The sequence below is a fragment of the Rhyacophila brunnea genome, unplaced genomic scaffold, assembly GCF_057557595.1.
Source record: "Rhyacophila brunnea isolate RB1 unplaced genomic scaffold, BYU_Rbru_1.0 scaffold_10, whole genome shotgun sequence".
Lineage (NCBI taxonomy): Eukaryota > Metazoa > Arthropoda > Insecta > Trichoptera > Rhyacophilidae > Rhyacophila > Rhyacophila brunnea.
This window is the reverse complement of record NW_028232752.1, coordinates 27746621-27773324: the sequence shown is the minus strand read 5'-3', so window position 1 is coordinate 27773324 and position 26704 is coordinate 27746621. Positions and strand designations below refer to the sequence as shown.

Sequence of the window (26704 nt, the reverse complement as noted above, 5' to 3'; positions counted from 1 at the left end):
TAGTAAAGATACTTAATTTTATTATTTGTGTAATGGAATACATAGTAATTTTTGACTGATATTTATGACACAAATAAGTTAAATAGGTAATCCTTTTTATGACACTTCGAAATATTGAGTTTTTACAAAAGACCGATAAAATTTTGTGGGAATATGAGCTTTTTATAATAATATTATGACTTCGGCTAAGATCAAAATAAATTCAAACATTAAATTATTGAATGTGGGCCTAAGTAGTCTAAGTACAGCACATGTACATAATATTTTTGCAAATATGACAATATAGCCAGTATTGTTATTATATTATCACTTTAAATATGTCTCGTAGACAAAATCATTAAATTTACTCACTTCTAAGTATCCTGGGAAAATAATTTTATTTGGCGGGATGTCCTAAAAGGATTAGGCGGGCTTTCACAGAGACGCATTTATTGGCCGCAATAAAACATTAACAAAAATATACAAAATGCAGTCAAAGAAACATTTATTCGTTTCTACATAAATATTGAATAATTTCTTTTAATTTAAAATTTTTGGGCTTGGTGCCTTATATTATACCTATATATTATTATAATAGAAATTTAGGAAAAGATGAAACAAATAAAACGTCGTGTAGATGGTGAAATGTACACAGAATAATTTCTTCGTTTAACTTTCCCATTGATTAGCGACTGAGAATTTTTATCATCAATTACAAATAAGTATTAAGTACCTACCTATGTAATCTTTGTGTTTATGACTAGTGACCTAATTGGTATTAATTTATATGATTTTATGATCAACGGTTTATAATTATCGTTATTTTCTTTAAAATTTAATTAGTACTTATACCATGTCTGATCGCGCAAAACATATATTGCATTTAGCATCGGGTGGACTTCAAAATAAATTATCAATTAATTTTGAAAAATCTAGTAGTGGTGAGAGTGGTAAGTACATACATTAACATACTTTTTACTTATTGATTATGATTGTTTTATTATAATGAAAGTTATTAGCTATTTAATCCTAGTAAAATTGGACAGAGTTTACATTTTGTATAATTACCTAAATAAAAAAGAATTAGATATGAATGAAAATTGATATTAAACCCTGTTTCTTTGAAAGTTCATAATGAAACGCTTAGATAATGATATCCACTATTTAAAGAAAATACTATTTGATAACCAATTAGCTTATGTTAATATTAAGTTGATTAATTTATAAATTTAATGCATAACGCAATGATTGCTGGTTTGCGCCAACCCTCTAAAATAATTTAATTTTGTGCATTTCTTCATTGTAATTCATACTTATCTGTATTTTTATATATTTAACTACTTTATTATTTAAATGAGATATTTTATGAATATCTACCAAATCATGGTATCTAATGTGCTTGTGTATTGATTTACAGATTATACTTGTATATTGGATGAAGCAAGTGGCGTATTCTGCAATGTGAAAAACATGGTGAATGAAGAATCCCTTGACAACGATGAAGTCATAGGTAAGCATAATATGATATAACCACTATAACAACGTAAGACTATTAAAATATTATTCGATTCTTGGTGAAGAGACTGTGTGTGTATTAACCACTTATTAAAATATAGTTCAATTTATGTAATATTATTTGACATAATTTGACAACAAACAGGACCGTTTTTTTATGCTTCAATAGAAGATTTTATTTTTTTAAAGATTTTGTGTTGGTTTATAAGTTTTATAACACTATCCAATCAAAGTAGAAGAAACTAACCTCATAGGTAGTAAATTATGGGGAATAAGTATTTGAATTATATTGCGTTTTATATTGATAAAACATATTTTTTTGTTATATATGTAGCAGACGATCTATGTATTTTCTGAATACCACGAAATATTGAAATGTTAGAAAAGATTTAAGTTTTAATATTTCTGAAAAATAAGCAATTCTATAATGTTAGGTACTGTAAACTCATCTTTAGGAATGTTTTTTACTGGTATCACTCTGTTATCTACTTTTTTAATCATAGGGCATATACATTGAAGTATTAAATTATAATTTTATATTTTGTTTTTACAGATTCTAACGATACGACAGATAAGGATTACAATTCTAGCTATTCAGAATACTGTCCCAGTATAATTTCGTTTACATCAAGTGGTTCAGATATTGACGAATATTTTAAATGCGCATCTCCTGAAGTTTTGGATTACTTAATGGATGAAATATCGAAACCGCAAACTGATTTAATACAAACATACCGCAATGATTATCAAGATATTGCGATTCCGTCCACTTCAGTGCATTGTAATGACATAATCGCCATTCCAGAAATCACAATGGACAATGATACCTTGACAAATGAAAAACCAAATAATCCCAATTCGACTACACATGATGAAATGATGTACGATCAACGTATTCTCCATCTAAAGGTGCAAAGAGAAGACAACAAGAAATTAATTGGAAAAAAAATATTTTGAAAACATCAATCAATACTGGCTCCACATATATTTCGAAGGCAGGAAAAATAGTCGATTGGTGTATAAAATATCCAATAAAAGTAATAAAATGTGAGATATTTGTATTAGCATAAAATAATTATTAACATTATGATTGTTCTTTCCATATTTTTAATTTAAATTGTGTTATCAATAATCCAATAAAATTAATTAAATGTGTTTTTTTTTGTATTAACATAAAATAATTATTAACAATATGATTGTTCTTTCCATATTTTTAATGTAAATTGTGTTATCAATAATCCAATAAAATGTGATTTATTTGTATTAGCATAAAATAATTATTGACATTATGATTGTTCTTTCCATATTTTTAATATAAATTGTGTTATCAATAATCCAATAAAATGAATAAAATGTGATTTATTTGTATTAACATAAAATATTTATTAACATTATGATTGTTCTTTCCATATTTTTAATGTAAATTGTGTTATTATGTATAAAAATAAACATTTTTTCTCTCTCGTAGTTACTTGCGTTATAATTTAATTTCTTACATAACTTTTTTTATCCTTCCATAATTACTAATTTCCTGAATAATTTATATTACTTATTGTACATATTAACAATATTTATATAAATAACTAAAATAATTACATTTTTTTTTTGATTTTTTAAAAATTATCATACTTAGATACTTTTCTGTAATAAAAACTTCGTACAAAATAACTGTATGTCAATATGTCTCCTTACTCTTTGTCAATATTTTGTATTCACGCTGTCCTATTTCGAGCTAAATAATGCGCTATAATGGTTGTTCCGTACAAGAGCACGATAACTATGGTTGTGTTTACTAAAATCGTATAGAGTAAGAAAAACGCGACGTAAAAAACCGTTCTATACCAGAATATAAGTCTGCTGTGCGGAGTCAGTGATCTATTTTGTCCGCGCAAAAGCATGTTGAACCGAGTCAAAACATCAAGCGCGTAATATTATTCCAAATAAAAACGATTTTTGGTCATTATCTTAGCTGTTAATCAATTAATTACCATTAAATTTTGATAGAAATATAGATCATAAAATGGTCTATCTGATTTACTGAAATAAGATTAGAAAAAACTCACTCATTTTATATGATGAATTTAATAGCGTAAATATTTTAGTTTTTTCGCTCTCCTGAACATTTGTGATTTTAGACTTACACCGGTTTTTCCTGGGGCCGTCGATATTATTATTATCGGCAACACTTTTGGTCTTTTTTTCAAAATATAGTAACTAGATATTAAAACTTGATACTATTTAATTAAAAAGCCACCAATTCTAATTAATAACGAAAATATATTAACAAAATGACAGATCGCATTAAGATTCGTATTTTTTTATATATCCCGACTGAAATATGTACCTGACAAATTATTGTTTGCATCATTTATATACACGCGCTTTTCGCAGTTTTATCTTCTAAGTTTTCGCCTGCGGCGGCATTACTACATTCTCGGGACCTACATTTTAGTATGCTATTGATGAATTTTAGTGTAAGATAATAATTATAATAATTTTAAAAAAATAATGCTACCATTATAATGGTAGATAAATATAATATGTAATTTTTTTTAATTAATTACCCATACTTCGTAGTATTTTACAACGTATTTATTAGCTCGTATTCTTATTTGTCCGGTGGTTTTTTGTCCACTACAAATCTTGCAATCGATTTTTAACTAACTTCCCGACTAGCTAGACATTTGAAACTTTTAGAATATGTCAGAACACGATGCCAAAACATTCTTTTAATACTTTTAGCTATCTTTAAGCAGAATCAGAGAGCTCATTTTCAGTTAATTCTGTTTGGTATAGAAAGTTATTTTAGAAAAATCTGTAAAAAGGAAAAGACTATTATTGGTTGCTAAAGGGGTGGTCCTAGCAACTAAATTATCAATATATACGTGCGGTACAAAACAAAATTGTTTTTTATTTACTTCATATTATCAAGTACAAGTTTGAGCATATTGCGCATAATAATTCAACAGAAAATTTAAAAACGTTGTATATAAAAAGTTCTTTTTTATAATCAATATTATTAATAAATGAGCGTTCTTCAACAATTACCTACTAATAAAATAGTTTCGCATAATATACAGAACAATCCAATAAAATAAACGAATTAAGTACATAATTATTTTTAATTATATTTTTATTTTTAATGTCAGCCCATTTGCATTGCCGGCGCATAGTTGGCCAGGATCGAAATAAGCAAATGCTCCCCGATTTGGACAAAAACTCACAGTTCATTGAAAGTAAGGAGGATTAGCCAATTTAGTCAAAATAAAAGTTGGTATGAATATTAATAATATTTTAAATAATTAGTGAGATTATACGTGAATTTTTAACGTAGGCAATTAATATAATAATTAATTATATCTTAAACGACCTCAACCATTAACATATTATAGATAATTCCTTCAGATAATTTTACATTTTGACAATGTTTACGAAATGTATCTCAATTCATTTCTTTGTAACTCTGACTTATCATTGTTTATTATGCAGTATCGGAATAGTTGATATAAACTGAACACTATTCTTGAATGTATAAAAATGATATTTTGAGTGGTGACATTCTTGTTGTAAATTTGTCAATGAACTCTTTATACAAATTGTGTAATACATTTGATAGCTTAATACAGCGGGGGAGTATAAACGGTCGAAATTGTTATAGATGTAATGAAGAGTATTAATAATGTACATTTAATATAGGTAAATTTATTCCGAGAATAATTTAAATGACACTTATAATTATTACTAGTGACATTTTCAAGTATGATAGCTGAAACCTGTCAATGTATCTTTTGTACAGGTGGTATAAAACAATATTGAATAATATAATATGAACAAATTTTGCTGGACAATATTCATAAATCATTGATAGTATAAACGCTACGATGTTATCAAATTTGTTCAGGGTTACACATACATTTCGAATTTAATGTGTTACAAGTGAAATTTTTAAACAACATTATTTTGGTTTGGTAAGTTGGTTTTTTTTTTAAACTGACAAACCAAACTGTCACCCATTACTACAACTACATAACCACGATTTTTACATTGTTGGAATTTTAAAGTTATTCCAGTGTATAATATTACTAGATTACATTAAACATCTTACAGTAGTAATCTCAAAAACAAAACAACAATTTCTCAACATATTGGCGTTCTTATCAGTAGATAACTGTAGACACTTAGTTATAAAAGTTAAGTGACTGGTATGAATATGTACTTATCTTCTTATATATAGTGTATGTGAAAGTTCCTCTTGAGTATGTAACCAATGATATATCATTTCTTATCGTATAATATGATTTAGAGAAATAATCAGATTCAGAATTTTTCTCAAAATCAAGACGCAACGAGGAGATAATAAAGCAGACCACGTAGTCTTTCGTCACGCATAAGGTGAAAATGCGACTAGGGATTTTGGTGGTTCACGTTGTACAGGTGCTTCAAGAGGGTTTTAATCTGGTCTACCATTTCTGGCATTCTGGGATTCCGATAGATAATATCTAGAGGATGTATACAGTGACGTTCCGTGGGGGTAGGCAGATTGAGTGTCGCTTGGGGGCGGCAGTTACTTGAAGAGCGGCAAATCAAGGAAAATCATTTGGAATATATAGAAATAGCTGCCTAAACTTAGTAATAACGAAAATATCTTTCCATTAAAAAAATCAGCTCATTGGTTTTGACGTGTTCGCGATATTTAGTTTACCTCCGTTGCTCTCCGACGTCCTTATTAGTCTGATATTTAGTTAGTAATGTATTCATACAACACATTTCGTAGATATTGGACTCAAGAAACGATGATAAAAATAATGTGTAAAAAAATGAGGCGGCATTTTGGCGCTGCTTAGGGGCGGCATTTTATCTAGGGACGTCACTGGATGTATACGGTGAAGCTATGAAAAGCTGTAGAGAAGACTGGTGAACCACAAGGACTGGAGTCCCCACGAGGACATGAACAGATGAGTACCTAGTAGTAAAGTGAAAAAATATAATATTAGGTATCAGAAAAAACGTGATAACTCAAACTATGACGTCCTATTCGGAATGTGTCAATGGACTGTCCAGCTACTGGAATAAATTTAGCCTACTTCTGATGGACGATATTGATAATTTATTGCAGCTGGGACACAATAAAATAAACTTGGCAGCAGATAGATTAAATTCGGGGCCCCGCAACAGGCCGCGGAGCACAGCATGACCCGCTATCGCACGTCGGCCGTGACGTCACGACGCTAGACGCCTTTCACTAAATTCTGCCCCGCTCGCCTGGCAACACTGCCCGCCGCTGCGCCAGTCGTCGACCGGTCGCCGCGTGAATCGCACGCATTTTTCAGCCGCGTCCAACATCCACTACAATAAACCCCACATTATCAGGCGGGCGGTGATTCGCGACCACGCGATAGTATTGTTGTACTAACGGGTGAAAAAAATTCTGCACTTAACCATACAAAGAATCCCTTTTAATGTGTAAAAAATAAAAGAATACTCAAGAAAAAGTATCAAATTCCAAAGTATTGTTTTGTGTGTTTAATTATATCAAGAAGGAGAGTGAAATAATAGGTTGGTTGAAAAATTACTTTAAACTCTATAGTTTAGTACTCACTATTATAAAGTGATAACTTACATTTTTTTAATATTATATTACAAAAAACATATTTTTACATAAATACGAAAAAAAATTGTGAAAGATTTATAATCCTTCGAAAAATAGATCAGAATTATACTTATATGTTTTGTGTCATAATAAAATTATTAAACAGAAATTTTTTAAGTCGTGAAAATTATGTCATAAGTGCGACGTAGAGATGAAAATTGGCTTTTTTCTCAATAAATGTTATATTAAAAAGTAAATTAATAAGAATTCACGGATGTTTTCAGTGATTTTTATAAACTATTTTCTTGGGAAATTCATCGGATGATAAAACTTAATGTCTTCGTATTATTGACTTGGCTGTGTTCGTAAGTAGACAAAATAATGTGAAAGGTGTTAATCTTTGCAACATTAAAAATGTTTATTTCGTATCGCATAAAAATATCTGTTTTATTTCGTTCGCTAGTTTCGTTATTCAATGTTAATTAGTTGCAGTACTTCTACACTAATTAACAGAATATTTTACTGGCTTCCTGATTAGCTGCAACAATATACGGTGTTAAACTGTATTCAATATTACCACAATTAATAATTAGTTTGTTCTATTTTTAAACGCGAGACCTGTATTTATATCGTTTTTATTTCATTTTTTACCGTGCCATTCGTGAATTTGTTCTATTTCTAACGCCAGAGCATTATTTTTCATCGTATTTTTTTATAGTAATATAGCGTGCATTCAAAAATACATCGCGTATGCAAACTACCTATATGCAGCCATAATAAATAGTGTTTTTGAGTTATTTTCTGTAATCTCTGACCCTTTATTATGAATGTTTATTGAATCTTTGACTTATCGCGAACTGTAATGGAATTTATTTTTTTATAATTATAATTTATTACATACATAAATTGATGCTTTATAGTTGTTTTGAAAACGTACTTTACGAAATTGCAGCTAATTTTGCAGGCATTGCCATTTTTAACTGATAAGTGATAACATATTCGACACGTTTCTGAACGCTATAAAAATAATTAGTACGTAAAATACAGTTAGTGATAATAACGTGAGTCTTTTATAATTACAGTAACTATCTAATGAATATTAAGTATATTATTTTATTTATTTCTGTCTTATTGTATGATATATTATTGTACTTATTGCATTTTTTTTTGTAACGTGTGATTGACATTTTTATTCCGATTCACAATTTTAATAATTCGTTGGTGGAAAGGTCACTTATTAATAAAGATAAAACGCGATAAATCGCTATCATTTTTTGTAAACCTCACAAATCCAAAACAAACTTTTATTCATGAAACGGTAAAAACCGTCTAATATTCTTAAAAATATATTAAGTTCGAAATTCAAAAAATTAAAACAAAGAACAAACTCTGTACCTATATAAAATGATAAGAATTTCTGATATTATAGTAACGGTTTTACAATTTTTTCCATTATATATGGACAGGCCGGTAATAAAATGTTCAGACGTGTTATGGGTCTAAAAATCATCCATTTATTGCTTTTATGGTAATTTATATTCGAATGCATTCAGTAAAAATCTCGACCAAAGTGTGATTTGTCAGATTTACAAGATTTGACTGACGATGAATTACATTTATTTTGCGTAGTTTAATGATGATCAGGACCGGTTTCACCCGCTACAATAGAGCATTCTCAACTGATTAAATTCAGTTTCAGTTATCATTCAGCTGATTAACGTTATGTTAAAATAGGCAAAGCCGGTCCCGATTATTAAATGATAATATGGGTTATGTTTTAATCTAATTAATATTTAAAATTTGTTCAATTTAGTTTTATATTTTTTTTATTTCTAGAAAATATTGAATCTGTTTAAACAATTCTAATGATATTAGCATACTGTTATTTAGAATTATATTTTTTTACAGCTTCAATTTATTATTAGTTCATGCTACTTAATAACTTTTGTGGCAAGACAAAATAATTGATGGCAACAATATTGCTTTCAGACTATAAATGACTTTCAATATTGTGTAGTGGTGTTGTATTGTATTGTCGATTGGGTGTGTTATTGTATTATTATTAACTAGTTGAAAATCGATATAAAAGATACCCTACGCCTACCCAGTGACGATATTCTTAACTTGTATGGTTTTATAATATTATGTTGTGTGTGTCAGTGAGTTGAGAAAATTTGTCACGGTCAACTAACATGTCAATACTTTATACATCGTTTCCCTTGTACATAGTACAATATTAATTAGTTTCCATAATGTATGTGAGCGTATTAATTACACTAATCAATAAATAACTTTCAACTTATGAGTTACTTCAACATATCAAATCTGAACTAAAAAGAAATATATTATTCTTAATAATTGTACTTAATTTAAATGTAGACTTAACGGCTTTTGAAAATCATGTTGCCATTATGTGTTCTTCTATTACACATTTTTATAACACAGATTAATTAATTCGTATTTTTTTTTAAATTTAGATCGGTTTAACGTTAACCAGTCACTGACAATTTTTTTAACTAGGTATTTTTTTGTGGAAATCGACATAAATACAAATTACGCGATCTTTTGATTGAATTGATTCAAAATAAGTTGTTGAAACTTTTAAATTGATCTGTTGTACGTATGTTCAGAATTAATAGATTCTGGCACTAAGGGAACAATATTATGCAGTTATATTTATACGAGTTATTATACAAAGTATTAAGTACATATGTGTTTATATTTATTTAAATTAAATAAATAATAAATGGATAATTTATCAAAATTGAAAGTTTATACCAGTGTGACTGCTGATCAGAGGCGCATTTCCTTAACTCAACCGATTCGTCAGAAAAATTAAAAGGGGGCCTCATAAGTGTTAGAACTTGCCTCTCAATTAATAAATTATATTGAAATTTGAAAAACAAGATTTCACAAAAAACTGAGTGGAAAATAGGTATTTCCCAGAGACAGTATTCACATATAAAAGTAGGGGTTTATAAGTGAAAATTGGTTAATCAAGTAGGTAGGTAACAGTGAACAAAAATTAGATTGTTCATTTTATATCGTAGGGAGGCAGTAATCGTCACCTAACGCGCCACTGCAGCTGATAATGTTTGCTCATTATGAAAAACCATCTATATTTATTTATTTCTTTATATAAAAAAACAACAGTAACATATTTTAATTAACATTGTAAAAATGACTATGTAATAAAAATTACTCTTTCAATTCGATTTAAATTTCATTCTCTTACGATGCTATACTTTTTTATTTTACTGAGAGTTCATCTTCATAATATTATAATAAAATGAGGTTTACGGCCCTTACACACTAATGACCATAAATCACAGCGATTTCCGTGGAGCCTTATGCGACCCAGTTATATTACTATAACGTGTGCCATTAATTTATTACATTAACAGTAAAAACAAATTGCATTGTTTATATTATTATGCTGTTATATTATTTATATGTCGTTTATTAAATGTTGCCAATGTTTGATGTCATAAAAATTTAAATGTCACACATAGTAACGAACGTTTATCGTGAATTTGTTTACTACAACATATTATTATCGTGATATAAACAACTAAGTATGCAATTATAACAATTTTGATATTATTGTATTTAAGTGCTGTCAACTCGTAATAATCTAAAAAAAAAACATTTTAATATTTCAATCTTATCTACATTACAAAATAATTCATTGATATGGTACCTACATACCGAAACAAAAAATAGAATAATAATTTGCATTTATTATTATTGTTTTTTTTCTATTATAATGGAAGACAATGCAATACCTACTGATTACTATTCACATTTTTTAATTATAAATACGTAATGCGATTAAATACATTACTTATTAACTAAGTACATACGTATTCTAAACGTAAATAAGTATATAACGACCATATTCTAGATATTTAAGCTAATTTATTCTCTGATTAAATTTCTACATTTAAAAATATCTGACTTTTTTTAAATAATTGATAATTAATTATTCGGAGTTTTTGGATTTGTGTACTTTTTGATATTATTTTACCCAATATTATTAGTATTTGTCCTAAATTATAAATAATTAACTTTTTTGATTTATATAAGTTTTGACCCATTTAAGCAATATTTAGCAATTATGATAGATATTATACTTCGATTTAAACGTCTCTCGACGTCAAATTAAGTAATTTATTCAAAAATTACCTGAGAATATAAAAATATTCGTTCAATAATTAATATAAGTACTTATGTATTATATTATTGATTACATGTACATAAACAACGTAATAAAGTTAGATAAAAAATGTTTTTATTGTATTTAAATCGGTTTTGTTTAGATATCAACGTCCATTATTATTATGAATATTATAATATCGAACTTTGTATTTGAATTAAATTTTTCTTTTAAAAACAAGCAACTTTATAATGGTCCCATAAATAATGACCTGTTATTACGATGTTCGTGAATTACTTCATACGCAAACGTAAATTTCCACTCTCAGTGGTTGTTTGTCGTTTCACAACAGGTTTGATCCAACAGACGGTCGGGACCTGTGTAGCTTATTTTATTTGGCCCAAACCGGTCCGAACTGAAACTAAAAGTAGTTTACGAATTACAAATTATCATCGTTTTCCATTTTATTTGCTTTGTTCACTGTCGTTTATTTTTTTTTTCACTCACAATAAATTAGGTAAGTGGGTACCCATTGAAATGGTAAACTCGCAACATTTCCTACCACAACTCGCTGCAATGTAATAATGTTTTTATCGATGTTAATAATTTCCATTTTACTTTATTTATATACCTACTTTTATTTATGTACATATACTATTATATTATAATTAAAAATAAGCTATGTTCTGCTATGTTTTCCTGTAAAACTTTCCTTGTATCAAAGTTCTTCAAATTGGGTACACTGGCAGTATTACCAACCGTACTATAATTATAGTATAGGTACTACTATAATTTTGAAGGATTCTTTTGTAATTTAATAAACGTAGAAATAGATAGAAAATGGATGAAAAAGAGTGCTAATACGATGATATTCTATTGGGGATAGTTAGGTATTCATGCTTCTTTAGATTGGGCCGCCGACGGTGGCCAGGGGGGTAGATAAGGATCTTAAAACAAAATCTTTGTAATAATAATATAATATAGAATTTCACCGCATTACAAACAATATCACCCGCTGTGATACTTTTCAAAATAAATACTTAATATAAATTATATATGTATATCTATATCAGCTGTCACACCATTTTTAAGACTATAATGAAGGTAGTCTTTTTAGCGTTGTAATAACCGATATAGAGATATCAACAAATAAATATATCTGTAGGTATAATTTTAAATAACAGAGATAATATCTATATTAAGTATTAAATTATCCTTTTTTAAAATGGAATTCTATCAAGAAAATGCTGATTCAATTAATATAGGTGATACTTTAATATAATATGTATTTTTTTTAGTTTATAACTGAAATATAAGTCTGAGCGAAATAATATGTTTAAGTACTTATTTATTTATCTCTTAAAAGTAAACATAAGGTTACAAGATTGGTATTCGTAAGTACCTATCTAATTGAAAATAACGTAATATAACTACGCATTTAAAAAAAATATTTATACCTACTTACGATAAGTAGTTATAAACCTACTTACTTACTTACCTACCTACGTAAAAATACTTCTTGAGGTGAATTGAATATTAGTGATAATGATTTTATTATTACTGAAAATCGAAGTAATTTGTTGATATTATCGACTTTTGAAAAGCAAAACCGCACAAATGATTTTATTTGCTTTTGCAGTCTGTCAAATTAGCACAACGAAAAAAATGTTTCCTTCTATGTTTTTTTCTTTAAATTCAGTTAGTATTGTGAATTCTTTGCTATGGTCCAATGAAAAGTTTGCAATTGTCACTTATGTGTTTTTTTGTGAAGGTAGATTCATTTGACTATTGTGACTAAAAAAATAAGAGGCATTCATATAATTAGTTTCCTATCGATAATGATGCTCATGTCAGTGGTATGTCTACTTACATTTAGGAATCATTACCAGTTTTCTATAGATTCTTTTAGTAAACCTTTCTTTATCGTCTTCACCATTTAAATAGCTTTTGAATGTGTTGACTGTTCGTTAGACGCCTGACATTGTTTTCACGTGAACTTGTTGCGTAAGCAGCCACTCAAAACAGATAGCGAACAATACATACTATCTGCCGTTTCAATACATGACAATATTATTACGAACAACATGTTAAACCAAAGGTTGTACAAATTGTGTATTCATCTCTAGATTGCATTGATAGTTTTCAAGTTCATCTTTATCTCGTTCTAAATGATATAACATGGAAATATTAGCATAGCTGTAATAATAATAGGAAATGTATTTTAGTAGGTTAAAAATGAACTTTTTAACCCTAGCGGTGGGTATCCGAACTACGAAACGTCAAAACCTAGTTTCTGGACAACGTTTAATTTATTTTTGTAAGTTTTTTTAGAATCTTTATTTATGCGGGCATCTCACAAGATAAAATACGGATTCTTACGTAATCACAGGGCGCGGAATCGCCATTTTTTACTCTAGTTTAAAGATATTCTATTCTGCAATTAAATAGAATAAACGAAATACATACGTTCATCTTTACTTTTAAACTCACTTTAAATACACATTTGAAGTAAAGAGTATATTACGCATCCTTACGCGTTTAGAAAGAAATTTATTTTATTTTAAATTTAAAAATTACACGATTATTGCCTGATAACAGTAATGTCAAGTCAAGAAATCAGAAATCTAATATTATGCTGATTACTTCCGCTTACCTATACATACATAATCAAGAGTTTCGTCTGCAAAACGAGAATTCAAAATTCAAGTTTCATTGGAATATAATTAATTGCTTTTTTAATTAATTATTATGGTTCTGACGTTAATTATAAGTTTATTTAATTTAATTCAAACTTTGACGAAGAATATTTCAAATGATTCTCTATAAAAAGATCATACATATTATTATGTATTATTCAAGGCATATTTTAGAGACACGCACACAAAGTAAATCAACAAAAATAATGAAATACAATTAAAACTTGTCATTTTTATTTTATTTAACACGTCTTCGCTTTTTAACGATTATTTATTAATGATTATTCACATATTATTATTTACTAAGTTAACTGGAATGTTTTAAAAAATGAATATTGGAAAAATACTGCTTTATAAGGACAACAAGATAACTACTAGTGGGGTCCCCATGGCCACCTTCGGCTGCCTAACCTTTTTTCAAGCCAACCCTTCTCTTTCGTGCGACTGTCATCGCTTCACAAACACATAACGACAATAAAGTTACATTATCTCCACGAGTAGATCGACGACACCAATGTTTTTTGTTTAAATGTATATCTGGAAACTGTACGTGAGGAATCCGTAGGTTCTGAATCTATAGCACATTAATAAAAATGTTTGTTTTTAATAATTTCACTCAGAGTAGGTACCTACATATAATTATTATGTTTGAAGTACAGGGCTGCCCTTGCATCTGTGTACCAAATTTCAAGTTTCTGAGTACTATGAAAAAAAACGATTGGTACTTGAAAAGATAGAAGAGTACCTACTTAACATACAATCATAAAATTATAAACTATCGTAAATATAGTAGTGATTTAACTGTTGAAGAAAAAAATACGGTTAAATGTACTAAATCTCTATTATCTTTGAATTAAAAATAATATACCTACCTTTAAATTTTGATGATTAGACGACGGTGACGTCCCTAGGCAAAGTGCCGCCCATAAAGCAGACATATAATGCCACCCCCTTTCATTTATAATTTCAAATTTCTTGCAAATTTATTAGGTTATCTACTTATATACCATATTATTTATTTTACGAAACCTACCCTCAAATAGTGGAGGTCTTAGGTCTATGGAGAGTTGTGACACTGACAGGTTTTTTAGGCACCCCTGTAAAAAATTGTCTCTGTGATAAATCGCCATAATAACATGTGTATTAATTACTATACAATAATAGTTATGTTATTAAGGATTTTTACGTTTCGATTATTTTAAAACTTAAATGTCAATACTTTCTAGCGAAGACATTGTCTGCTTCATGAAATATCGCCACTGCTCTCAAACGTTGCGATATTAATTATTGTTTTCGTTTATTCATTTGCCGCCACTATGCAACGCATAACCTGTTATACATTTATATACTTACATATTTCGGTTATTTTAGAGAAGTACTTTTAAAGTTTTATCTTTTACAATACTAAGTAAGTGTTATCGCAGTTCCACAAGAATAGATCGGCACGTCTTATCTCACAGTTCCACAAAAATAGTCTCCCATGATGCTCTCGTAAGAAATTTCTCGCGTTCCAATAGAAACACTCAACAAGAAGCGTCGCGACGCTATGTTAGACTCGAAATAGCAATTTGATCGTTTTTCACTGTGCGCATCGCGTTACGTCGTTACTCTTTGAATGAAATTGCGAAACTATTTTTACAAATTTTCAATTATCACATACAATATTATAATATAATATCACGTGATAATTTCTCTAAATGCTAATGGACATGCTTTCTTTGTATGAGTATAATGTTTTCATTCCTCAACTATGGTTTGTGTGAATATTACAATGAATTTGTATAACTATACAATTCTTTTTAACAATTACTTCTAAATTATAGTGTCTGTACACGTGCATGGATTTACTGTCAGCAATAGCGTGTAAATAAGAGTGCATATTTGTTTGTATGGTGCGCGTTATAGTTCGTATTGTTTGCCGCCAAGTTCAGAAAACTATCGCGTGAAAATTCAGAAGCCGCGAAACTTTTTTTATCCTTACGTGCAGCTTGCACGACAATAAGTGCATACATTTAAATTGTATTTTTATGGTTGCGACAATAATTAATATGTACTGCCAGCAGTGAGTCAACTCATGTGTAAATGGGTTTCAATACGTTATAAAACTTTTATTATTCTTTATTCAATATTTGTGACAAGCATTATTTTATGTACCCAATCTGTCAATATTAAAAATAAAAAATACTGTTTTTTTATTTTATTAGGGCCTCTATAGGGTATATTATAAACAGGTTTTTATGAAGAATGGTTGTTAGTCATTCACAAATCCACAGAATAGATTAATAAACATATATCTGAAGACAGTCACCATAGATCAAGAATTTAAAGCGAGATTTTCCCCAAGACAAAGAAAGCCTCCGGAATGTCCTAAAGTATTACCACTATTGAATGCGTGTTTCGTTAATGTGACAAATTTTAATGCATACCTATTATGATATAAATATTAGATATTGTTTACCCACGGGATCGCACCCGCAGTCAAAAGTAAAATGAAAACTATATATTATACAACTCTTAATTATGTACATTACTGTTTATTAGGTATTTTTACGAATAAGTATATTATATATCCGATTACTGGAAAAACAATAATAGTGAATCCTAACTGCATGATTTCAAGACTGTACCATATTTTCCTAAATGTTACCCAATTTATTTTTTAGTGCTAGTAATGGACTACTACAGTGGGTCTATTCTACACACAATGCGGCTATCGACGGTAGTTTATCATATTTATGTATTGGGTGGTTAAGTGTTACAATTAGTTATTCGTCTAAACTGCCAAAAAGTGCTATGTTTTAACAGCCCCTTTCTATGCAGTTCTAGCAAGTTTTGACAGTTTAACCGGCTAACTTATTGTAACCATTATAATACCTCAAATACATAAATAAGATAAAGTGATAATATTTATCACTCTAGCCGTCGACAACCGCCTTGTGTATGGAATAGATCCACAGAAAGTTATAATGCCGTTAACCTTTTGATTAAAAAGATGATAACAGTATCTTTTTTTAAATTGTGAACAAGAACAACAATCAATTTGCGTTACCATTGTAAAAATACATTTAATAACACATTTTTATCACTTAAGTAGCCGCAACCCGTAGTCTGCGGTGTAAACAAAACAACCGATAACCAAGTTATATTTACCATATGACCATTAAATTTCTATATCTTACGTTTTAATCTCTCAAAAGAATTATAAAATTTGCAATAGTTTTTTTTTATAAATATTCGTATGTATTTGGGTTGTCATCGTGTATTCTTCTTCATTTCTGAACATGTCATGTTCGTTGCATAGCAACATCCACGAAGAAATGATAATAAATGCCAATAAAGATAAAAAAATAGTACCTGAATACCGACAGACAATGTTAATACTTTTTTATTTTATTTAACTAGGTACCGTGTCATTGTTTTGAAATTGGCTGACACTTAGGTACGTCATTTTATTATTACACTATCATTGTGACGTTATACTCGTACCTACACATACTATGATTTAAGTTTAATAATATTTTTTTAATATATATAAATAATTATATTATTAATTAATAATGATTCATGAATTGATGAATGACAATTATTATTCGATTGGTTTACAAATTTGGGCACGCGCAATTTACGAGGGTAGCCGTTTATATTTCGGGAATAACAAACAAAAACGAATTTTTTATCAATGAAAACAGTTTTATTGTTTTTCAAAATATTCTCCACGACAATTTATACACTTTTCCATGCTTTTGAACCAATCTGAAAAGCATTTTTGCCACTTTGTAGAAGGTAACTCCAAAACATAGTTTTTGAATGCATCAACCCCTCTTCTGGTGTAGAAAATCGTTGACCACGCAATTTATCTTTGACTGTCGGGAATAAAAAGTTTTTGTTTGGTGCCAACTCGGAGCTCTACGGCGGATGACCCATCAATTCGATGTTTTGAGTGCTCAAATAGGCGCTTGTTTGAGCCGATGTGTGAGAGCTCGCATTGTCTTGATGAAGGATGATTTGACGCCGACAGTTGCTTTTCCTCATTTCACATAAAACTTCTGGAAAACAAATGGTTGTGTACCATTTAGAATTGACTGTTCTATAATTCTCTAAAGATATAGTTGCGACATGGCCAGTTTTTCTGAAAAAACAGGCGACCATTTGATTCGAAGTGCTTCGAGCGCAAGCAACTTTTGTTGGTTTAAACTCATTTTGGAAGACCCATACGGTCGACTGCTGTTTACTTTCGGGCTCATACGTATATATCCAAAATTCGTCGCCTGTAACAATCGTATAAATGATTTTTGAAGCATCTCGATCGTATTTTTGAGAATTTCCTTGCATCAATTGACACGCGCCTCTTTTTGTGCGATTGTCAAATTATGCGGGATCCAACGCGAACATGGCTTCCTTACGTCTAAATATTCATGCAAGATCATATACACGCTAGTGTTACTAATGCCCAGAGATGCCTCATTCTTACGGTATGTCACATGACGATCTTGCATTGTCAGTTCACGCACAGCATCGATGTTTTCTAGAGAAACAACTGATTTTGGACGACCTTCACGCGGCTCGTCTCTGAGCGAACGACAGCCACGATAAAATTCGCTAAATCAGCGATATACCGTGGTTTTTGATGGTGCTTTATTTCCATATAAAGCATTAAGTTTAGCGATGCACTGTTCCCGTGATAATCCACGTCGAAAGTTGTTAAAAATAATCGCACGAAAATTTTCACGAGTTAATTCCATTTTTTGGCCGAGATAATTTTTTCAAATGAATTTAAAAAAACAAAAAGCGTCCGTTTGTTAAAACGTTCGGAATACTTTTGTCGTTAAAAATGTCAAACTTCAAAATACCGAAGTAAAATTGCACCTAGCAACACCAGTATTGCAAATTCCCGAAATATAAACGGCTACCTATGTATTAGGTATGAAAAATCGTGACTTTCGAAACGAAAAAATATAAAACAGCGATTTAAAAAATGTCTAAGAAAATTTTAAATTACCCACACATTAAAAAATATATATAAATTCAACATTTTATCTCTCTAATAAAGTTAAACGGATTCTGTGACGTATACACATTGTCACGAAATTTGCGTCGCGATCTTTTAGCGGATCGTTCAAATATATTATTATTTCAAGGTGGTTTTTTTTCTCGTTTAAAAAAAATATATTATAATATGCCTTCGTATATTATACCTATGTATTGTACAACTTACTAGGTGATCAACTTATTATTCAACTGTGTCGACTTACTTACATTCGTCGTAAGTCGGTCACAGAAACGTCAGTGAAAGTGGTTCGAATTTACACTTGCAGTTGAACAAAATAAATAGTACTTAGATTGTTTACCAGTCATTGCATTTACAAGTAAAGAATGTAAGTTTTAAAATATAGATTATTAAGATCATGGTCAGGTAAATTACGACATAATTATAATAATATTGGCATTATGTTATATTAATATCGTCTGCGATCTTACCATAAACGCCATACAATTTATATGATTAAAAATATTACTTCTCGTGCTCCAGCGTCAAAATATAAGTACATACAACTTTACCCTCGGTCCACCACTGTATTGTACGCCTCTTGCCACTTCAACTATACTGCTTGTAGATCTGCCTTGTAGCACTGTTTTTGAATAGAGGGTTCTTATTTTTAAATATACAATTAAACATGTTGGAAACACATACATAATACTTATACGAAGTTTCAGAAGACAACAAATCTGTCATTATGGAAGTACGTACATAATAGTCTATTGCTAAACGTCTGTACTTACTTTAGGAAGTATTGAGACTGTCTTATATTATGACAATAATATGTCGTATAGGTACCAGTGCATGGGCGCGATACCCGAGAGATGCATGTTCGATTCCTGCGGAGTGTCTTACTTTTTTCAAAAAGATTTTGTCTGTTGGTTATAATAATATTATATTTTCTTAAAAGTGTTTTCAAAATTATGTATATTCAATAATTAGAATGTAACATTCATCTTGTGAATTATTAATTGTTCAATAAAAAAAATAGTTAAATGATATTAATATTTTAGCGTTGTATTTAATTAATCATTTACAACACTCTATTGTCGGTTAGTCTTGTCACCTATATTGTAGTTATGTTGATTTACGTATCAAAACAATAGATATCATTAGTACTCCTTCTTGGCATTATTATATTATAAGCCATTGTGCTAATAACTTATCGTAACTACACGTTGATAGACAACGTATACGCCATTATTTATTCATATTAAATTTGACGTAAATGCTAAATATATTATGAATCATTTTCCCTTTTCATTATAATATAGTACCAAGGTCACGGCCGACTATTGGCATTCATCCAAATATTTCTAATATATATTATTTTTTGCTTATATTTTCAGAAGCATTTTTTCACATAAGATATTGTTGGTTACCGCCTAATGAGTTAGTGAACCATAAATAATATTGCATAATATTATTCTAAAGATTTGTTTTGTATTGTAATGAAATAGTCATTACTAAAACATTACAATATTTAATTATACTAAACAAAAAATAAATTATTTTAAATCATTTCACAACAATCAAACTATAAAAAAATGACATACCTCTTCTACAAAATAAAAAAATATAATAAAGATTTTTTATGTAAGGTACCTTTTATCTATACATTAATATAGGTACATAATATATGATAAATTTTATTTAAATCATTAAATTTAAGGCTGTGTTATTGCAAAATATTGATTAATGAGATTTTAATAGATAGATACGGAAAATTTTCTTGATTAATAAAATCGGTCATGACTTAAAATTTTTTTTTATTAATGACCTTCTAAATTTTGGGTCGATTATTTAACAAAAAATGTCTGTATCGTTTCAGAAATAAATTAGGAAAAATATGTTACTTTTTTTAAAGATGTCTCGAAGTCATTAATAATTTATTTTGGCATAACATAAATAGGTGTTCAAGTATGGCGATAATATGAAAGTAACATCTCGTCTAATAAATTGTATCGCATGATGATAAATTATTAGTCTCACGCAACAGCTAGATAATAAAAGAAAACTAAAATTACATTACGTACAGTGTTGCCAACATAATGCCTTCTTTGTTGGCTCGGGATACGTTTTGAATGGTCGATTGGTTTTATTTTCGGATTGGCAACACCGTATATTTCTAATGCCTGTACTATATGCAGTAATGTCTTTCGATTGAATGATACTTAATTTATTTTTAAATGTGTTAGTAACTCTGAACGCGTTGATTAGGTGGTACTGAAGTTCTTAATTCAAATATTTCATAATATTGTACTGTAGAACAGATTCAAATTTAAAAAAAAACGAACAATGCTTGCAGACTGTATACATTGCAGTTTACTGCAATATTATTGTTTTACTAGCTATGGTTTCATACATATTATAATATTGCATAATAATAATTAAACTGTGTATCTTTTTTGCGTAGTGAAACTAAAAAAATCTCCCAAACCATTGTGTTATAATTTTCTCTAATGGGTTTATTCCTTTTACGATCTCGCTTTAAATAAAATTACACCAGCCAACGTTATTTTTACGCTACGAAACTAAAATAAAAAAACTCCTCCATTTTTGTAGCGTTCCAAATAATATGTTATTAATTTATTACGTAGCATTGCGTTACTTTTTTGATGCAACAAATTTAATAAACCGTCTCTATCTGCTAACACCTACTTACTGCGTTACCTGTGAGTAATAATTCATCAACCAGAAGACTATAACGGGTTATTCTGTCTACTACATAAATATTACACAATTATTTACTTGCGTAGCTTTCCGCTGTAATAATAATCATCATATATAATTATACATTATAATATTACATTTTCCAAAAAATAAAAATAAACGTTTCAAAACGTTATAAAGGCAATCTTTTTCTATACTTTATATGAGGCACGTTTCTAATATTGATCAAAAAATATTTAGATATTTTTTATACATCTTTCAATAAGCTATATTAGCATACCCCATTTTTCACTGAGCAGATAATCACAATAAGTATCCCTTTCCCGAAACTAAGAGCTTTTTTGTGTATTTCCGCTGAGATTCAGATAAAGATTTTACCTATTTGGGAGGTTTGAAATTGTTTTCGTTACTTGAACACGATTTATGAGATTTTTTTTAATTTATTACTATGTATTTTATTCTTTCTAACGCCATCATACTTTCGTTCTGATGGCGTTTTGATGACAATATACGTTTTCAATAGATGCCAACTAAACTACCTACGTGACGTTTTCATTAATCCGTTTGTTTTTTTTTTTTAATTTGGGATCGAATATTTCAAAATTAGAATATCCACCGTTTGAATTAATATCTCATAGGTATTGATTTTAATAATAATATTGGTCAAAGCAATCGTATAATGGTCAATCGAAATTACAGCAACCTATCACGTTTTCGTCTATAGGTTAATTTTTCTGTAATTCTAGGTATAGGTACATTTTAAAAATTTCTACGTATAAATAAATGTATTTCAATTATATTTTCTTCACGTCTATGTATTATGACTATTTGATTACACTTGTAGTAAATCACGTTGATTTTACATTTCTATCAGTATTTTTAATTAGCAACTCACGGCGCAATGTAAAAGAATCTTAATTAACTAAATTACCTGTCATCCAACGAGTAATGTGTAGAAAAAAGTTTATTTCATCGGAATTCAAATGAGACGTTAAAAATTTACGAGGTCTTCATTTTGAAAATCGGTTGCGTATTATGTTGCTATGTTACAAAATACCTTGCAACATGTTGTGATTGATAGTTCTCTATTAGGTACGTCTATCAATCGTAGTACGCTCGTTTGACTTCACGTATAAATCATTTTATCGCTTCGCGTATTGCCGTAACTTTGAATAATTTCAAAAATGTTTGAAGGAAGACACCCAATATATTTTTTAGACATCGTGTTTTAAAAAATCACACGTTCTTCTTATTACGTAAACTATCACATGTTTTTAAAACGAATATGTACCTACCCATTATAGGTAAAATAACAAAAACTAATGGTAAATATTAATTGATATAATATATCAATGAATTACTGAAAACCTAGTGCAGATTGGCGCCCCTAAAATTTCAGTTAATATACTGCCCCTACATTCTCTTAATTAGACGACTGAAATTGTATGTAAATCGCGTACTATCAGTGGCGAAGAGTGACTTTTCAAAATAGGTATTGGTAGGTATTTATCAATAAATTATACGCTCGGTAGGTAGTTAAAAACATAATAATATGATTGTACTGGTGATGAACACACATTACCTTCACATTAATGTCAACGTAAAATAATATCGAATAAGAACATAATGCATTACGGTGTTTTTAAACTTTAATTAAACCCAATTTTATTGTTAAAAATATCCCAAAATATATACGATTTAACGGCGTAGATATTTATTTCAATGTCGATTCAAATCTAATTTACAATTATTTTCTTGAGAGCTGATAATGAGAAGTCTTAACTTTAGTGCAATTTGCCGATCTATTACGATTATGTTCCGGTAGATGCTATGATATTCTATGAAAAAACATGATAAATTTACGTACGGATTATTACAGCCTTTAAACGCATGCGTATTGCTTGTAAAAGAACGACACGGCCCACCATCTGTAAGTGTATCTCGCACCGATTAAATTGTCATAAATATATTAAACTTAGATGGGTCTTAGATGGGTACACATTAATATTTTGAGTTGCTCTACATTTTTTTTACTATAATCCTAAGAAGACCGTACTATAGGCCTCCTCATAGTGGATGATGTATCAATAGATTTTTGTTTTTACGAGAAATAGATTTTAACCACTTGCACAACCTGGTCCATACTCTGTATCTAAATAATACACATTGAAAAACAATTTGTGAATTTTGTCACACCCGGGATTCGACCCCTGGACCCTCGACATTATAAGCCGGTGTGGTAGCCGATCGGCCACCGTGAGTAATAAAAATCATCTTACCTGACACCACAAGAAGTAATGGATTTTCGCATTTCTCTCTTTATGCAGTGCATTACCTGTCTGCCTCCAAGAGAGTTCGTTATTTTATCCACGGTGTGTTCACCCGCCCACAACGTGTTACAATAGCTCAACTTATTTGACGTGTTAATTAATTGGTGTATTCTTTTGTCTTTGCAGATGAACTCCTCATATCCCGGCGAGCAGCTGACCGCCAAGATGGAGGGTCTGACGCTCGGCGCGACTGTTCCCGCGCCCGGCAACAATAACACCGCAGTGGTCGCCAATAATAATAACGACGACGGTCTCGCTATCGGTGCGCAGCGGCTTGCAGTGCTCAGCTATGAGCAGGTGCGCCGCCTCAGTGACGTCATGGACGACGTCGTCAGCATCCACGGCAGGGGTAACTTCCCCACCCTCGACGTGAGGCTACGTGATCTAGTCACCGCGGTCCGCGCCAAACTCGAGCTTCCGGCTACGGAAGGCGGCGCTGGCATGAAAGTCAGAGACATCCGTCTCAACGGCGGAGCGGCCTCTCACGTATTGGCCACCGAAAGCCAACCATACAACGATCTCGATTTAATCTTCGCCGTCGAATTCTCCAGTGGCCGCCATTACGACAGAGTCAAGAGCGCAGTTCTCGCTTCACTCTGTGATTTACTCCCAGAAGGAGCCGCCCGTAAAAGGGTCTCCACTTGCGGAATTAAGGAAGCTTATGTCAGCAAAATGGTGAAGGTGAACAACGACGGCGACAGATGGTCTCTTATTTCTCTGGGAAACTCTCGCGGCCACAAGAATGTCGAACTCAAATTCGTCGACACGATGAGGCGGCAATTCGAGTTCTCGGTCGACTCATTCCAAATCGTTCTCGACTCGCTTTTCTTGTTCAGCGATTGCGCCGAGCTGCCGATCAGCGAGAATTTTTACCCGACAGTTGTCGGAGAATCGGTGTATGGGGACTTCAGAGAAGCACTCTATCACCTTCACAAGAAGCTTATATGTACGCGGCATCCTGAAGAGATCCGCGGAGGTGGACTCCTCAAATATTGCAACCTGTTGGTTAAGTCATACCGTGCAGCGCGCCCAGACCGTATCAAGACCCTTGAGCGTTACATGTGCTCCAGATTCTTCATAGACTTCCCAGATATCACCCAACAGCGCGCCAAACTAGGCAGCTACCTATGGAATCATTTCGCCGGCCCCGAAGAAGAAACCTTAAAATACCATTTCCTCATGCTCCTCCACAGCGTGGTGGAGGAGTCGACGGTATGCCTAATGGGACATGAGCGACGGCAGACTTTAGCGCTGATCGAGAACCTGGCGTGCGAGGAACTGTGCCACGAGAGACAGCGCCTGTTGGCGGCGGCACCCCAGCCGGCCCTGTTGTACGCCAACGGATACTACTACGCGCCCATAATGCCCGCGTGCTACCCGTGCTCATGCCCGGCGCCGTGGATGGCCTGCTCAACGTGATGCGGCCTTCCGCAGTCGACCCCGGCTCCCGCACACCGTCGAAAGCCATTCCGCGATCTCCGCGAGAGAGAGGGCGGACAGACCGTCTCTTCGGTTTTGAGATAATTTGTGTATATTTATTTTCGGATAAGAGGCTGTGAATCAAAACGAAGGGGCGTCGCTGGCGCGCCGTTCGACACGGGTGACATTCATAATATTTCGCGTTACTGCTGTGTGTGATTTGATATTGTGTATTTTGTTACATTATTCAGTTATGCTTTTCATGAGGTTGTATTATAATTACGCCGATGTCCATCCGGCTGAAATTTACATAAAATTATAGAAAAAAAATATCTAAAAACGTACCTACGAAAAAAAAACTTTACCAAAAAAAATGATCTACGAAATACGTATTATTTAGATTTAGACACTCTAACATGTCATTGATAGTTTTTAAGTTTTGTTCTTCCGGTAAATATGTTACCTTATTGTGGGTGAAACTGTGGAGAAGAATGTTGGATGAAGAAAGCTTTTAAGCTCTCTTAATGTTCGGAACGCTCTCGTTCGATGGCTGTTAAAAGAAAAGACATTCATTATAAAAAGCTCTGCGCCCTTCTGTGCCATGTACTAGAGAAGTTTGTTTGATAAGAATGAACGGTGATTACTTATCAATTATCATAATATCATCGAGTTCAATTGAAATATATACAGATTTATCTCATTTAATAAGACGCTAAAACTGTTGTCATCAATCGTCTTTTAAATAACATCTGTAAAATACCATACTAAACAAGACTTGAAGGGTAAAATTTATGTTTTAATAATTATATGTACTACTGTATTTTGACATTAATACGTTTAGATAAACTTTGTCATTATAAAATTAAACAGACTATTTCGGGAATTCTATTATAAATCTTCCAGCTGGTAAAATGAATACTACTTACGTTCTATTTGCAAGGTTAAGAATAATATATTTAGATTCAGTTTATGAACAGTAATTAAATTTATTTGTCACATTTACATTGTCAGTTGGCAGTAAAATAAAAGGTCTTAATTGACTTTTCAGTATTTAACATATCTTGAATCATTTTTGTAACACTTTCTTACAATTGTTATTAATATTCCTAGTTACTGAAGTCAGCGTAAAATGTATATTTAAATATAAGCTGATTAAAAGTAAATACCTACCTAATCGGTAAAATTACCAATTCATTAATATTAAAATATATATATTTAATTGTATGTATGTATGTATTTGAGATAAATATTATATTATGATAAATTTACATGCACGTAAAAAGGACAGATATAATTTGATAGGTGACT

The 26704-nt window shown here is 30.7% G+C and overlaps 1 protein-coding gene across 1 annotated transcript in view; it reads left to right on the top strand.

The window, feature by feature from the left end:
* LOC147079050 (terminal nucleotidyltransferase 5C) overlaps nt 1-25951 on the top strand; it is a 366674-nt gene extending 340723 nt beyond the window's left edge. The window contains exon 3 of the mRNA XM_085953068.1: nt 24104-25951. Within this exon, the coding sequence (XP_085809194.1) occupies nt 24104-25396 (1293 nt within the window). The 3' untranslated portion in view covers nt 25397-25951. The remainder of the gene's footprint in view (nt 1-24103) is intronic.
* Nucleotides 25952-26704: the final 753 nt, after the last annotated feature.